Genomic DNA, 17547 nt, shown 5'->3' with positions numbered 1-17547 from the left:
GTTAGATGTCCAGTTGTTACTAACCTCTTTGGAGAAAACTGAAACAAAAAAGTCATTTAACACTTCTGCCATTTCCACATTTTCTGTTATTGGTTCCTCCTCCCCTCCTCCCTATTGAGTAATGGGCCTACCTTGTCCCTGTCCTACCTTCTTCCTCTTGCTTCTAATGTATTTGTAGGATGTTTTCTTGTTACCCTTTATGTCTCTAGCTAGTTTAATCTTGTTTTGTGCCTTGGCCTTTCTAATTTTGTCCCTGCATATTTGTGGTGTTTGTTTATATTCATCCTTTGTCATTTGACCTAGTTTCCACTTTTTGTCGGGCTTTTTTTGGGTTTCAGATTATTGAAGATCGCCTGGTTAAGCCAAAGTGGTCTCTTGCCACACTTCCTATCTTTCCTACGGAGTGGGATAGTTTGTTCTTGTGCCCTTAATGTTGTCTCTTTGAAAAACTGCCAGCTCTCTTGAACTGTTTTTCCCCTAAGACTTGCTTCCCATGAACTGCTTGAGTTTGCTAAAGTCTGCCTTCTTTAAATCTATCATCTTTATTGTGCTGTTTTTTTCCTCCTACCATTTCTTAGAATCATGAACTCTACCATATCATGATCACTTTCACCCAAACTACCTTCCACGTTCAAATTCCCAACCAGTTTCTCCCTATTTGTCAAATCATATAATCAAATTCATATCAGCTTCTGGCTAACGAGGCATTTAATAAATCTGAAGTTCCTCTCTTTTCTAGCTGCTGGAAAGGAGAATAAACCTTCTTTTCTTATCCCTTTTCCAGAATATCCTGGCTATTGCAAGGGGTATGGAGATTAGCAGTGAGCAGCATATTTGAATACTCGGCTCCTCCCTGACTCTGTTTGGCTCCTTTTCCCCAGAAATAACTCCAGTATCTGCCCTAGCAGCAAGGAATTGGCATGATTTTTGTGGGTTTCATTGCTGCCCACAGGGTTGTGAATAGCATTTTGTGGAACTGACCAGAGGTTTGTCAACTTCACGCTGTTGCTGCTTTGCACAGTCATGAGCAGAAGCAGAGGCACTTGAGGTACCTATCTGTAGACTCAGAAAGGTGACACTGTATTGGTTTACTGTAAGTGTGTTTGGAAAGTTATTTGCACAGTCATAAGGAATAGAAAGTTAATTTCCTTTCAAAGGAAAGCATAGATTCTGCATAATTTTATGGTATAGGGTGCCTCAATTTCCCAAAACAAAGGGCCCACCCCTTTGCCTTTAAAATGAGATTTCTGTGGTCTTCCTCTATAATAGAATGCTGCAGAACTGGACCATTGGTTAACAATGAGGTGTTTTGACCTTCAGTCAAAAATACTCTGTTTTTGTTTATGTCTTGTACCATTACATTTCTTTTCACAGAGTTATCGACTTAGGAGTCATGACTCCATGTGATAAGATATTGAGAGCTGCTATTGAAAACAAAGCAGGTACAGAGATTTTATTTGTGCTTTTTAACTGTTTGATTTTGAACACATTTGAATTATCTTGCTCATGAGTCATATTTTGAAAGATTGAGAAATTTATGAACAGCATGGGAATGCAAAGACTTCACACACACAACTCAGAATTTAACTAGTTATCTTTTTTTATTGTTATTACTGCTTGTGTTTGGTATTTACATTACACCTTTTATCCAGGGATTTCAAAACACTTTGCAAAATAATACCCCTGTGAAATGGTAAATCCTATTATACCTGTTTCACAGATGGATAAACTGAGGCTTGGAGAAGTTAAGTGATTTGTTCAAGGTATCAGAAGTCAGAAAAAAAGCTAGAAATAGAACCCTAAAGTCTTGGCTCCAGACTTATTCTGAACTTGTAAACCAGTGCCTGTTAAAACCAGAATTAATCTTTCTAGGTTGATAAAAACTTCTCTGGTCCAAGTCCCAGTTGCTCTCAGATTGTGTGTTGCAGCTTGGAGGATGTGAACTGTGCAGGAGTACGGATGTGGAAGTTTCAAAGCGCCAGTGTGATAGATGAGGGTCCCCAAGGGCTGTGTGTATAGTAATCCATCTCCTTATGTCTGTGTGAAAGAGTGCACTCACCACTAGTGTGCACTCTCCCAACTGGGCATGGCATAGCATGTTCTGTCATATCTCAGTCCCCTCGCCAATGGTCACATTGGCCCTGTGGTGGTCTCTTTTCCTGTAACTCAGACCTCCAGCCTAGTCGTAATTAAAGTCCAGCTCTTCCAACGTAACAAGAAGTCCAACAAACCAAAGTCCAAAACCTTGTATCAGGGCCTCAGTCCCAACTCTGGGTCCTGTGGTCCTCACACTTTTCTCTAAGGGGCTTCAGTCCACCTTCTCCAGTGGCTAGGAGGGGAACCTACTCCTCTGGGTTCCAGCCCAGGGCTCTGGAGTGAGCAGGCAAGGTCTGTCTATTCAAACCCAATCCTGCTACCTCTGGGCTTCTTCCAACCATAGCCTTTTACCAGGTCTTCTCCCTGCAACCTTTCTAGATTCACTCTTCTCTTAGGGCCAGGACTTGCAGGACTTTCTCCTGGAATCCCTCAGTCAAATTCCAAACTAAAAATACAAAAAACTTCTGCCCTCTTTGGGCTTGAACTTTCATCCCTCTCAGATGCTCATTTTTGTTCCTCAGCTAAACACTTCCCAGGGCTTTCATCCTGGAAGTACAGATTCTGCCCTTTTATCAGGGCTCACAACTGGAGCCTGCTTCACCTTGGTAGCTGCTCCATGTATCTCCTGGCCTCTTAACTGACTTTCCTATACACATTTTGGCCAGGGCCAAATCTCTCTTTGGTCTCTCTCCTCACAACTGCCGTAGTCCCAGAAAGTTACTTTAAAGTTCCTTCCTCTCCTCCCTGCAGCCCCTTTTCTGCTCCAGACCCCCTGCCTTTAAACTAACCTCTCAGATGGGACTTACCTTTAACTAAACCTGCTCCAAACTCCAGGTGCCACCAGGTAGCATAACTGGCCTTTCAGGCCCCCATAGCCCTTTCAGAACATGCGTGCAGTACACACCCCATCACAGCTTTATTTAAATTATGAAACTCTGGTATGTTGGCCAAAATATTAAGAAATGGTTTCTGCTGTTTGTTGCCTCCATCTTGAATGCCTAACTTCAGACACTTTAGGTCTGGTATCTGAAGTGGTCAACACCTCCCAGCCCGAGCTGGAGTCCATAAGAGCTGCCAAGGCTTAGTAATTTGAGAACTAGGCCCAAAATGTTTCAAGATGGGCACCCAAAATCATTTGCCGCTTCTGAAAATTTTGTCTTCCAGTTGGGTTAAAACTACCATCCAGTGCTTCTAAAATACTATCTTTTGTTAACAAACTGCTGTGTTTTCACAGTACACTTTCTCTCTTTGGTGTCTGAGGCACAAAGCTGATTTAATAAAGTTCAGCTACAGATGAAACATTGTACTGTGTAATATTTCTATCCTTTCTGAAGTAGAGATTTTTTTTTACCTATTTTTATTTAATCTGTAATAGATATAATTGGCTTGTCTGGTCTTATCACGCCTTCTTTGGATGAAATGATTTTTGTTGCCAAGGAAATGGAGAGATTAGCAATAAAAATTCCTTTGCTGATTGGAGGAGCAACTACTTCTAGGTAAGTAACATATTTTGAGGGAGGAGAAAAAGTATTTTTAAAATGCCATTAAAGGTTTTTTAAAAAAAACCTTTATAATACATGGAAGGGTAACTCTTCTTTCCCCATTTACTGTTGTTGTTTGTTATAATTTTCATCTGGAAGATCCCCAAACACTTGAAACATTATGGACCAGATCCCCACCTCCCATCCACACCCTTCATGCCAGGGGTGAGCAATTTGGCTCTGATCCAGCAAAGCACTTCTGAGCATACTGAATTTTAATCACATCATGATGATGACATCATCATCATCAGGGCAACTCTCAAGGATGCTATGGCCCTTTGCAAATTGATCACCACCCAAATTCACCTCTAGCTAGACTTTAAGCAGATGATGGTTCCACTGACTTCAGTGGCCTATTGACATGCATAAAGTTTAAGGATGTGCTTTGCTGGATCAGGATCAGAGTGCACAGCACCTTGAGGATAGAGCCTGTTGAAACAGACTAGGGTGGAGACAAATTCTGGCCACTTGCCCACAGGCAGCTAAACACTGAATTTGGTAGTCTCAGTGTTGGGTCTGTGATCTCATTCTCTTGCATACATTACAATGAGATAGTTTCACGGTTGTGATTTTCTAAGGAACAATATTGACAGTTGGCTGACATCTAATATTAGCCTTCTCAATATGTTTAAGCAGGTGACAGCTCTGGAGATTGCATAGGTCAGTTTTTGAATCTATCAAAGCTGTTAGCATCACTTCTTTCTTTACCTGCATCTTGTTTGTATTCTGATCAGTGCTTTGTGGTTCCATGAATCTTGGACCAGCTGGCCATGGCAAAATGATCCAGTAACATTACAGGGACTGAATAGATTAAGAAGACTCTACTGTCACAGCAATCCACCCTGTATTATAATGTAGCTTTTAAAATAACCTTTAAACCTCTGGAATAACCTTTTTACTTGTATGGGTCTCTTTCATGCACTACAGTGTTGACAGTAAACCAGAGATTTCAGACATCGAGACTTAGCAAAGCAATTTTGTCCTAATTAGTGGAGGGGCATCTGCCTGCAACCCTCAAGTGGTAGTCATTAACTAGATGGCTATCTAACTAATCTATTATTTTTTATGTGGCCCCATTACTGTAGTATCTGAGCAGCTCACAGTCTTTATCCTCAAAACACCTCTGTGAGCTAGGGAAGAGTTGTTATCCCCATTTTACAGAAGGGGAGCTGAGGCAGAAAGAAAAAAGTGGCTTGCCCAGGGTCACACAAGAAGTCAGTGGCAGAGCAGGGAATTCAACCCAGTGCAAGGCCAGTGCCCAAACCACTGAACCATCCCCTTCCAGCCTTTGCTCTCCTGTTTTGGTGTGCAATAGATTTTGGACAACTACATGGTACAATTGTGTGTAATTCATTTTTTAATTACTGCATTATTGGACCCATCTGTCGTACCACATGTAGGCAAGTGTGTGGTCCGGCAGTGCTGAAAGCAAGAGTTTAGGGGTGTTGGAAGCCCTAGAGCAGTTGAGAAGATGGTCATTGCAAAGAACAGTTTAGATTCTATAACTTTGTGGTCAAAATCTAGCTCTGGTGTAAATGGGTGCAACTCTCTTGGAAATTGATGCAGCAAATTCTGCAGTGACATAAATGGTGTAAAGTTATATGGTGGGTGTAAGTTGATCAGAAAAGTGCTCTTTTGGCATTTGATTGATGTGCAAAGTGAGTGTAACTTACATGGATAGCAAAGGAACATAATGAGATGAGGTTGCAAGAAAATTTCCTGTGAGTTTCCTATAACTTGCCCATTGATGCATAAATGATACTTGTTTTTGCATGCCCACAAAATGCCTCGTCAGTTCCACATACACTACTTTTCACCAAATTAGTTTTCTAACCAACTTACATCATGTTGTAGCAGGATTTGACCTTCCAAATTAAGATAGCAATATCTCGCTTGCTCAGTTTGCTTGCTAGTGTTTGCACATCATTTGTCTGGATGACTTGCTGAAAAGGCCAACTGCGTGGAGTATAATGGTCTAGGACGTGATTTGGCACTCCGTCCCTATTCAGCAATGCGCTATAGTGCATGCCCAAGATCAGTGGGATTCAGACGTGTGCTCCAGTGCTTTGCTGAATAGAGATGGACTTAAACACTGTGCTGAATTGAGGTCGTCTTATGTGTGACCGTGTCTCACTTCTATTGATTGGTCCTAGCAAAGACCTTGCAACTTACTGACTGCCAACAGAGTTTCTCCTTCAGCTCAAATGAACTGGTGCTTGTGCTTTTGGTTCTGAAGGCTGTGGGTTTGTTACATGTACCTAAAGTAGCACATCTTATGAACTATCAATCACAGTACATTACTTGGCTGTGTTAGTGGACATCTGTTAATGGAGCAGAGGCCTACTTAAACAGAAGTACTTGTAAGATGTGCAGATGTACTTTTTTTTCTGGTGTAGTTAGCCTTGAACATCAACCTCATGTGGAATTATGAAGCTCGATTAATTGATGAGCAGAATTCTGTTCTGTGTTACAACCCTTTGAAAGTCAGTGGAGTTGCATGTTGGGGAAGCTGGCACAGAATTTGGCCCAATATTTGTAAAGAATTTTGATACGTTTGAAAGGTGCCACTATACATATAAGTTATATCTGTGTTTAGTGATCAAATTAAAGCAAATGAATGGATTAATGTCATCTCCTGACCTTCTGTTCCAGTTGTGAGTTTAAGGTTTCATTGTCTGCCAAGAGCAATCTTGGCTTTTTAAAATCTTTATAAAAATCACAAGCTTGACAGTGTCTCAGTGTCTCATGGTTTTGAAAAGATTTGTATCTTGGTTTGAAACACTCTTATTCTGTTTTCTCATTTCAGAACACATACCGCTGTGAAAATTGCCCCGCGGTACAGCGCTCCGGTCATTCATGTCCTGGATGCATCCAGGAGTGTGGTGGTTGTAAGTTCTGGATCACGGTTCTTCCCCTCATGCAGACACACCCCACCCCTTCCCTTAGCTGTATATTTTATAAGAAATGGCCTAATCCTGAACTTTGACTGTGGGTAAAATTCACACTGTGCAGAGGACCGGATCAAGGTCTGTGCACCACTGAAGCCTATTTTGAGACCTTAAATGGGAATGGAATGGTGCACAAGACTTGAGCTGGCTCTTAGCAACGGAGGGACTCCTATATGCCTTCCCATCCATACCTTTGATCCACAAAATCCTCCTGAAGGTGAAGAGAGACAAGGCTCAGGTCATCTTTGTGGCACCAGCGTGGCCCAGCCAACATTGTTTCGGGATGCTGTTAGAGCTGGTAGAAACCAGGCATTGGACCCTGCCACTGCACCCAGACCTTCTGTCCCAAGATCAAGGTCGTCTGCTCCACCCAGAGCTGGCCTCCCTCCACCAATGGCTTGGATGCTCCATGGCGGAATCAGGAGGAGCAGTCCTGCTCAACTCAAGTTCAAAGTGTGCTCCTGGGGAGTAGGATACCATCGACCAAATCGGCCTATAGGGCTAAGTGAAAGCACTTCACCTACTGGGCGACCGAGCGTGGCATGTCTGCGGCAGAGGCATCGATCCCAACAATCTTGGAGTATCTGCTCCACCTGAAGCAAGAAGGATTGGCCTTCTCGTCAATTAAGGTCCATGTGGCGGCCTATCTGCTTTCTACCCTTTGGTGGGAAGTAGAACAGTCTTCTCACATGAAATGACACTTGGTTCCTCAAAGGTCTTGGAAAAGCTTTTCCCGTCAATAACGAGCCTTCTCCTCAGTGGGACTTGAACTTGGTCCTTTCTAGACTCACCGCACCGCCCTTCAAATCTATGGCCTTGTTGCCTTCCTGGTCACTATCATGTCAGGCAAGTGTTGGAGATCAGGGCATTAACATCGGAACCGCCCTAGCTGGTGTTTTACAAGAACAAGGTCCAGCTATGCCTGCACCCGGCTTTTTTGTCTAAGGTGGTTTCCCATTTTCACCTGAATCAGGAGATCTTCCTGCCTGTTTTTTGCCTCAAATCTCACAACTCCAGTGAGGAGAGGTGTCTGCACTCTCTCAACATGGGGAGGGCCCTGGCTTTTTACATCAACAGAACTAAGCCCTTCCGTTGCTCTACCCAGCTCTTCGTGGCAGTTGCGGAGTGGATGAAGGATCTACCGGTGGCCTTGCAGCGTCTTTCAAAGTGGATCATGGCCTGCATCTGGGCCCGTTATGAGCAGGCTGGAGTCATGCTTCCAGTGTCCTTGATAACTCACTCAACGAGAGCACAGGCATCAGCTGCGGCCTTCCAAGGCACGTCCCCATACTGGACATCTGCAGGGCATATTTGATCATCGGCGCATATCTTTGCCTCCTACTGTGCCTTGGATAAGAACTATCAGAGATCAGGGCAACTGCCCCTGCATTCCCCCTCCGGGCTCCACCAAAGGGGCCCACTCTAGGATCCTTGCCCACTCTAGGATCCTAGCCATCACGCCTCGTGATCACAGACTCATGTCTCTCTCCCCCCCAACTGGGGGTTTTCCAGGCTGCATGGTTCCCTGCCTACATGTTGATATCTCCAGCAAGCCTTACTGCCTAAACAGACCAGCGTCTGCACTTTGAGTTCTCTCCGAAAGCTATGAACAGCTGTAATTGCCAGCAGTCATGAGTTACCACACAGTTCTTTTCAAGCAAACATTTGTTCTTAAGGTGAAAGCATGATAGAGAAAACACATTAAAATAACATAAGAATCTACACACATTCTAAAAAGCTTACCAGAGATCATCCCAGCTCCAACAAGGGTTCTGGCAGAAGTCAGTCAAACCACACACACGGGTTTTTTCTGTGGTTACAGATTCATAACACCCTCAGCTCACACCCAGCGCATCCATGAATAGATCAGTCTTTCCCTCATACAGCTTAGGCCTTTGTTCTTGAGACTCCAGGAACAGGTAGTCAGCAGACAGTGATTCCTTCCTCAGGGTGTAGCTTCAAGTGGCTAGGTTTTTGCATAAATGGAGGTGGGAAATTTGCAGTCCCCTCTCTGTAGAGATTCCCCAGGCAAATCACTGGACACTGTTTGTCCCAAAAGTCCATTCTTGTCTGGCAGGCACATTGTTCAGTATAATTCTTTGAAGTTCATAGCACTTTCCAGGGTTCACATAATAAAACTTAATTCAATAAGGCCTCCCAAGGGTATTTCAGGGAATTGCTATCTTGGTCACAAGACCCACAGAAGCTGGAGTATGAAAGGCCTACGACTCACTTTGGAGTTCAAACTTGCCCAGGCTGCAGCAGCCTTCTTGCTGCTAAAACTCCCTTTTTCCTTCTCAGTGTTCTCAGCTGTTAGATGAAAACCTGAAGGATGATTTCTTTGAAGAAATAATAGAGGAGTATGAAGACATTAGACAGGACCACTATGAATCTCTCAAGGTAAATAAAACTGCATTGTATATTGATTTGAATTCTTTCCCTTCTAAAATGATTGGTCCTTATGTCGTTATTGCTCATAAAACAGAGTCCATGTATTACTGATCTTTGGGCATAGCAACATCAATTTAAAACAGTACAAATTCATTAATTTACAAAAGGCAACATGGAATAAATTTTCCAGCCCACAAAGGAAACTCTACCCATCTCTCATCACTCACTCAGGAAAGGCCTGATTGTCATTTTTTAATATATACAGTGGTGTCCAAAATTAGGGACCTACACCGTAATCAAGAAGAGGGCCTGGACAAGAGTTTTAGCTGTATGGCAGAGCCACGATTGAGTTTTAGCAATGTTGGGAGGGAGGAAGAATTGATTTGGAGACAGACTGAATATGAAGGAAGAGGGTAAAGAATGCATTGAAGATGACTCCTAGGTCCTCCATGTGACTGGACAGACTAAGAAGCATGCCTGAAGATCAACCATCTTGGACTTGGTCTTTGTGCAAGTGAAATTGATTCCAAAGCTTAGGGCCCTTAAAGTTTCCTATAATTGCACTACCACTGGTGCAGCAACTCTGGGACCTATAGAGTAGAAAAGACCAGAGGTGAATTCCTTACCCCACTGAAGTTAGTGACAAAATTTTTATTGATTTCATTGGGCCAGGATTTCATCCAAGGTACCGGCAATCATGGTGTTTTTACGACTGTCATCTAGACTTGCTCTGATCAAGGTTAGACGATAGAGGTAAAATGCAACACCATCCTATGCATCTCTACTCATTTTGTTGAATTAATAAAGGAACATAAATCCATGTGTGGAGATTAATGCTTGACAATCATATAGGCTCGCTCAACTAGAAATGTCTGTCAGTTAATAATAGCACAGTAAATTGACTAGTTCAGTACAAAGTATGTCTTATATTAGTCTTACCAAGGTTCTTGCTAGTTGATGAAATTAAAGCTGTCCTCAGACAGATCATCAACAAAATCATTTCAGACTGTAACAAGGCCTTTGAAGTTACTTAGTTCAAAGCTGAAAAGTAATATAAACGTACCCTTTACTTGCATACAGGAAAGAAGATATTTGTCATTAGAGCAAGCCAGGAGTAAAGGCTTCCATAATGACTGGCTGTCTGACTGGAAACCAGGTTAGTTCGCATTTTTTTAATTGAATGGTTAATACCTCTTAACCTCACTGGATATAGCTGTGTGGTCTCCTGTCAGAGGGAGCATAGTGACTTGAAAATAAATTGATATCTATTGAATTTGGGGAGTGGTGGTTGCACAAATAGGAAATCAGTGGCCTAAAATGAAATGTTCTCTTTCCCTTGCTTACAGACATTTGGTCCCATTACATTTATTTTTTTATGTTCTGATTTCCAACTTATGAAAAACATGGCTATTTAAATATTTTTTTAAACGTTGCCGAAAAGTGAGTGTTGTGCATCATTTTAAAAACCAAAGGTCCATTATAGTACATGTAATCAAATCATAGAGATGTAGGACTGGAAGGGACCTCAATACGTCATCTAGTCCAGTCCCCTGCACTCAAGGCAATAATAACTAGACCGTCCCTGACCATCTAACCTGTTCTTAAAAACCTCCAATGACGGAGATTCCACAACTTCCCTAGGTATGCACCCAATAGTGCCTACTTTTACAAAGCTGAAATGTAGTGCTCCGTTTTCAGTAATTAGTCTTTATAAAGATTCCTACTAATGTAGCAGAGAAGAAGGAAGAGATGCAAATGCCGGACCAGTAGATACACCATAACAAGGATCCACTATTGCACATGCACACACACTGCTTCCTCCTCCCTCCCACCCCCCGGCCACATACACACATCCTAATGGATGTATGGGAGTTGAAAAAGCTTCTGTAGCTCCCAGAGTAACTTTTACATGGAACTCAACAGCACATGGTGCTGGTGAACTGGTCTGTGTCTGAGTATAAGAGTTGGACTTAAAAGCATCATCAATATAGAAAGCATTTAGAGGAGGGTAATTATGCATCTGCCCAATTCTGACCTATTCTAACTCCTATAATCAACACAATAACTTCACAAGGCCAGCACAATAAAGTACCAATCAGTATTGATTTGGATGAACTAATAAAGGAATTTAAATTTCGTGTGTCAAGACTAATGCCTGATAATCTTCTATGCCAATGTATGAGATAATAGTGATATGATAGCTAGATTGACTTTAGTTTATTGTGACAGTCTTATGAAAGACAACAACTTTAAATATTTTGTTGTGGAGCGCAGATGATTGTAAGGGTTCAACAGTATAGGGAACGAGAAAACTAGGTTATAAATGGTGGTGATGGTTTGTGTTGACTTGCTGTGTTGTGTATGTAAAAGACTCTGCAATATGTGGTATTTCCCTAATGACAGACTACTTTAAACTCCTACAGTTAAACCTAAATTCTTTGGCACTCAAGTCTTTGAAGATTATGACCTGGAGACACTGGTAGAATACATCGACTGGAAGCCTTTTTTTGATGTCTGGCAACTTCGGGGCAAATATCCCAACCGAGGATTTCCTAAAATCTTTAATGATAAAGCAGTGGGTGAGTGTTGAAATGTCATTTCTTACATGAAGGTGATGCAGACAGATCAGTTACTTGAAATAAATATTCTCATTGTTCACAAGTTCATGTGAGCAACTTCAATTGAATTAAGTATTTTAATAAAATGTTGGCGCAAAAGATCAATAATGAAAAGTAGGTGGGAAATGTTTGGGTCCCAACTGTAAAAAGTTCACTTGCATGTCAAAACAAAGGAAAACATTTTGATGATGGAAAAGAATTAGAGGGCATGATATCTCTGCATTCATTGTTGGAGAACATCATTAGAAGGTCCTGACTTCCATTATGTATAATCTGCAAAGTACTTTTAAAAGACCATTGGAGCATATGTAATAAAGCTGCAAGTGTATTCAAACCTCTAAAAATTGTAATGTTCTTTCTATTATTCTACATTGGGAAGTCAGATAATTTGGTATGTAACATAGTACATGAAGTATTTAATATACAGTTTGTAAATGTGTCCAGTGAAATTGGGAACTAAGGAATGGGTAATATCAGAGTAAGCCTGGTTTATGTGGTCTTGTGTGTTTGGATGAGCAAGACACTTGGGCTCACTCTTCTAAAGCAGCCTGATTGAATGGCATGGCTACCAGTAATGGTTTGCAACACACAATCTGCAATGTGTTGTGGGACTAAGGGGGTCCCAGCCACAAGCTAATGATTTCTGTAGGTACTCTCATGTACAGTCTGTCCACATCACTTATTCTGCTCCACTTTTTTACCGTACTAGAATTCTGCTGGCTGAAGCTCTTGTTCAGCAGGTGTACTATTACAACTGTATAACCATGACAGCACTGACTACCTTCTCGGTTAGCAACAGCAGTAACCAATAAGAAAGATGACTGAGGAAATAGTAGGATTATCCAGATAGTGAATTTATTTAAAAAGGAAGGGAAAAACTGGAAAGTTGCTTAAAGTTATGTCTTTCTTTTTTTGATAGGTGAAGAAGCCAAAAGAGTCTATAACGATGCTCAAAACCTACTAAAAACATTGATTAGTCAAAAGAAATTACAAGCCAGGGGCCTGGTTGGGTTCTGGCCAGCTCAGAGTGTTCAAGATGATATTCATTTATATGCAACAGAAGAGGCACTGCAGTCTGCAGAACCAATAGCTAAATTTTATGGTTTAAGGCAACAGGTAGGAGGAAGGAGTATTTGCTGACCCTAGTATAAAGTTTTGTGTTGACTTGCGTTGATGGAGCAATGGGATTATGTTAAAATTCACACTGAAAATGAAGTTAGCTATAATCTAACTGTGAGAACAATCTACTAAGGAAGAGTCATCTCCTGATCCCCTATCTGCCTTTTTCAAAAATTATTAATTAATAACATAAGATCTGTGAATGGTGAAAGAGTGCTGTTCCTGTTATAGAAAACTACTTGGGCATCTATGGTACTGCATAACTTCATAATCAAGACTGTGTACTCCACATAAATTCTATGCCAGGATCCTGCATGAGACTGGAAATTATGTGGGAACTTAATTTGGATTAAAAATGAGGTTATTGAACAAATTAAATATGAAAATTAATAATATAGTTTGCACTGCAGTTACCTGCAGACCTTTTTTTTTGTTTGTTTAATTCCTACTTGGGAAAGCAGCTCAGAATAAACACATTTATTGCTCATTTCTGTTAACATGATTAGTAGCAAAATAGTTAATTATTGACATTTTAAATTGTCATCTTTAGGTTTGCATTAACACCCCATTCAGGTGAATGGAGAAGTTTGGATTTCTCAGAGCTATTTGTCAAGCTATCCCAGGAAAACAATGTTGGTTCAGTTTATGCTTAGTTTTTGTTTTCAGAATTATTTTTACAACCATGAGATAGAAACAGAATTTAAAAAAATATGTAAACTGGATTTCTGAGCACAGTTTTGTATATAGGTGTGAATTCTGTGACAAATGCTGCAGGATTTTGTCCATGGTAACAGCATTGTTAGAGGGACTCAGTTTACAAACCATACCTTTTTTTAATTGCTGTTATTACAAGCAAATCTTAAGAATACTAGAACTGAGAGAGATTAGGAAAAAAATTCTTTCTTCTTCCACTTTATTTCGTGTGTTTGACAGGATTTTTTTATAGCCTGTTACTAATCCTCTTGTTCTGTCCAACAGTTACCTCTGTGTAGGTCTTTAAAACAGCAATGGGAGGGAAAATGTTCTTTAAAAATGTGAAAACGTATAAAATTAGTACTGGCAGGGTGACATTGGGTATTATACACAGGGTATTATACACAGCTACTTTCATCTTTTTGTTTTATTGATTTAGATTTCAAAATGAGTGTCTCTTTACAGGCTAACCCCATTGGTCTATCTGATATGCGGATCCTGGGCCTTAGTATAAACTTCCTTTTCAAAAGTGCGATGGGGCTCCACTCACTACATTGGTGCCTCCTGCTGGCCATCACGGGGATTAGCTCTGCTAGCCAGTGCACCTTCTCCTCGTGGTACCTCAGCCGTCATTGTCAGAGACCCGCCAAGTCCAAGTACTGCAGCATCCTCTTTGTGACTTGGCCCTCCAGCTGCAATCACTGTTCTTGCTTTCCCTCCTTCCAGGGAGGGGGGGTCTCTCAGTTCTAGAGGCTAGCCCCTTCTCCAGTGGTGACTGCAGTCAACTGTCCAGCCACTTCCCCTGTGGCCCCAACACCTTCTTTGCCTCAGTCTCAGCATGCCAGGAGTGCCCTGCCGCGTCCCTGTTCCTGCCCAGCACTGCTCTGTCCATGGTGCTAACTTCCCTCCACCTGCAAGGTACCCAGTTCTTCCTCATTGAGCCCCAGGGAGTAACTGACCCTGCTCTGCCCTGTGGCTCTTTTTATATGGGCTTGCTGGGCCCTGATTGGCTGCTCCTCACAGCCTCTCTCAAATTGGCTGCTTCCTGAGCAGCCTCCTTAGGGCTCTGTTTACCCCTTCTTTGCCAGTGTGGTGCGGCTGCCCCATCACAGAAAGTCTCACTGGCACCCTTCAGGATGAGTGTAACTTCCTATATTCAGTTCTCTTCCTCCTCCTCTGGTTTCGCTCTTGGCTTTTTGGGAACGGGACCCAAACAACGTTTGAGAAGCTGTTTCCTTTCCGCAAAACACCTACGTTCACCTTTCATACATTCAGTTGTGAGGGGTACATTTTCGTACGTGCAACTTTAACATGGTTTTCAATAACCCAGATGGATTGATACACAGAGTGAATTGTTTGAAGTGACCAGGGCCTGAATCCTCTGAAGTGTTGAGCACTCTGAAGTCCCATTAAAATGTCAATAGCTCAGGGCACTATGCAACTTACAGGATCAGGTCCCAAATCACCAGCTGTAAAATCTTCTGTGCTAAAGATGAAAAGCCCTCTCAACTTATCTGCTTCATCCTCCCGTAGCCAGTGTTATATTGTTCCTTATTTTCTAGTGCTTTGTCCATTGAATAAATGATTCATAACTTGCTAGTTGCAAAATTAAAGTCAAAATTCTCCTGAGATCTGCCTGGCATCTCTTTCTTCTGATAGTCTGTCCTTCCTCAATGTGCGTGACTCCCTCAGAGAAGGGGGAAAATACCAACATCTGATTTGTGGAACAGATCTGAAAGGAGAGTTTGTCTCTGGTACAAATGGATGGAAGGCATCACCCATCGAGGCCTGGCATGTAATACTTGCCTCTGATGTTGACAGGTATATCTTGTATCTAGAAGTCCTTGTGGTTTAAAAATAACAGTTTCTCTCCTGTTGAGGAAAAGTAGACTGACCCATTTCTAGGCCTGCCTAAGTAATGAGCTTTTTTAAAAAAATGAGAGTTCTCTTACTCGATGCAACTTTTTTGTTTTTATTTTAGGCTGAAAAAGACTCTGCCTGCACAGACCCATATTATTGCCTCTCTGACTTTATAGCCCCCTTGGATTCTGGTGTTCATGACTATGTAGGCTTGTTTGCTGTGGCCTGCTTTGGGGTAGACAAGCTTTGCAAGGAGTATGAGAAACAGTGCGATGACTACAACAGTATAATGGTGAAAGCACTGGGAGACCGGCTAGCAGAGGTAACCAATTTTACTACAGATTGCATGGCCACTTATACTTTCCTCTAACTTTTTGTTGGGATCATTCACCAGTCACTTCTTCACCTTCTTACATAAATGCGGATGTTGTGTGACATAGTACATGCTGCTCATTAAATCTGAAATTAAATTAATTCACCACTGAATATGTGTTGAGGAAAGAGAGGATAGTCAGCTTGAGTACCAGGGGAATCTGAGACTCAGTGCAGCTTTCCAGACCTTTTTCCATCACTAGAGACTTTCAGGGTCATGTCTCAAAAAAGCAAGTAGCTTTAAAGAATTATAAACTAGGCCTCACTTTTAGAAGTATATGTTATCTTTAGATAATTTTTTGGACCCTAAAATGACCTAATAGTTCTACATCTGGATACACATGTAAGGATTCCATTGGCTTTAATGGTAATCACACAAGTATACCCAAGGGAAGAATTTGACCCAGTGCATCTAAGATCTCTACATTGGGTGTTTGTCCTGATTCCAATCATGTGCTGGATTCTGGTGCAAACTTCTAGTGTCAACATGGACAGCTGGAATTTGCACCAGTCTAACTTACTTCAGTTACTTACAGAGCTAAGCTCTTCTGACACAAGTAGCACCTTTGCATGTCTGTACTAGAAGTTTGTACTAGTGCAACTACACCACTGGCTCGTCTATCATGGCTGGAACCAGGGCAAATGCCTAATGTAGGCAAGGTCTAAACTTCTTCTCTACAGCTCGGCACTGTAGATTGTCACTACTTATAGCTAACAAAATGCATCGTCATCTTGTTTCTGGCCAATCATTCCCACCTCTAGTACACTAGGCTTGTCAAGCACCACCAAAAAAATTGAATCGGTGAAAGAAGTGTCTTGTGTATGTTTCAGTAGAATCAGTTTGCTCGTATGTTGCTTATTTACCCCTGGTGAGAGTCCCTAAGGGTATGTCTACACTGACAGCGGCAAAGTTGCTGCCGTCAGATTGATCTATCGGGATTGATTGAGCGGTCAGTGAAGACCCGCTCAATCAATCCAGAAGTTGTCGCTGGTAAACCACCCCCTCAAGTGGCGTAACGCTGTGTTGAGGGGAACGTGGTTCCCGTCGGCGCAGTGCAGTGAAGACGCCGTGCAGAAGGGAAGCACAGCAGTCGACGGGAGTTACGCCAGCTATTCTGCATAGCTTGCGTAACTCCTGTTGACTGCCGATGAATCGCCCGGTAAGTGCAGACCAGGGCAAAGAGAAGTAAATGAAGTCTGTCCGTGTCATTTTTTGGCCTTGACTAAGTTGCTGCTGTTGGCAATCTCTTCAAATTAAAAGAATACTTACACTTTGTTCCCAGGCGTTTGCAGAGGAGCTTCATGAAAGGGTCCGAAAAGAATTCTGGGCTTACTGCAACGATGAACAGCTGGATATTTCAGATTTGCGCAGGATCAGATATGATGGAATCCGTCCAGCTCCTGGTTACCCGAGCCAGCCTGATCACACTGAAAAACTCACCATGTGGAAACTTGCAAACATTGAGGAGGCCACAAGTACCTGCAACTTTTTTTAAATTTGCCTTTTTACCTGAACAAGGAATTAAAACTCTGTGACAAAGTATCCAATGCAGAGCTGCATAAAAACAAAAATCAAAACCATTATAGGTGGAATTGCTGTCTCTCACTTCCCCCTCCGTCCCCGTTCCTTAGCCGCAGCCAGGGTGGTGTTTTTATGGAACATTATCAGCAGGGTGTGTTCCTGTGTGTTAGTGGATTTTGTAGCAAAATCTAGTTTGCATTTCAAAAAATATTTCTAATGCCCTTATGGTCACAAGCAAACCTTCCAAAGGTGAACAGAGTGTAGAGTCCTCAGTTTGCAGAGAGACTCCAACAGGACCTCTTAGAAAGGTGTGAACTGCCCTGTTCCTTACTTGTTGGTGTTTTAAATGTCAGCTATTTCACTGCTAATCCCAAACGATCTTCCTC

At 42.0% G+C, this 17547-nt stretch overlaps 1 protein-coding gene across 5 annotated transcripts in view; it reads left to right on the top strand.

Moving 5' to 3' along the window:
* The window catches only part of MTR (5-methyltetrahydrofolate-homocysteine methyltransferase), a 71417-nt gene that overhangs the window by 51627 nt on the left and 2243 nt on the right, over positions 1-17547 (top strand). For all 5 annotated transcript variants that reach the window (XR_010917572.1, XM_067535748.1, XM_067535749.1 and 2 more), the window contains 9 exons: positions 1375-1442; positions 3473-3593; positions 6445-6526; positions 8888-8986; positions 10058-10133; positions 11401-11556; positions 12515-12711; positions 15389-15589; positions 16923-17115. Coding sequence is in view for 4 of the 5 variants with exons in the window: in XM_067535748.1 (XP_067391849.1) it covers positions 1375-1442; positions 3473-3593; positions 6445-6526; positions 8888-8986; positions 10058-10133; positions 11401-11556; positions 12515-12711; positions 15389-15589; positions 16923-17115 (1193 nt within the window). In the remaining variant the exon portion in view is untranslated. The remainder of the gene's footprint in view (positions 1-1374; positions 1443-3472; positions 3594-6444; positions 6527-8887; positions 8987-10057; positions 10134-11400; positions 11557-12514; positions 12712-15388; positions 15590-16922; positions 17116-17547) is intronic.

Source organism: Emydura macquarii, unplaced genomic scaffold (genome assembly GCF_026122565.2).
Source record: "Emydura macquarii macquarii isolate MOO-44397 ecotype Brisbane River unplaced genomic scaffold, CSIRO-AGI_Emac_v2 contig_3517, whole genome shotgun sequence".
Lineage (NCBI taxonomy): Eukaryota > Metazoa > Chordata > Testudines > Chelidae > Emydura > Emydura macquarii.
This window is presented reverse-complemented; position numbering and strand designations above follow the sequence as displayed.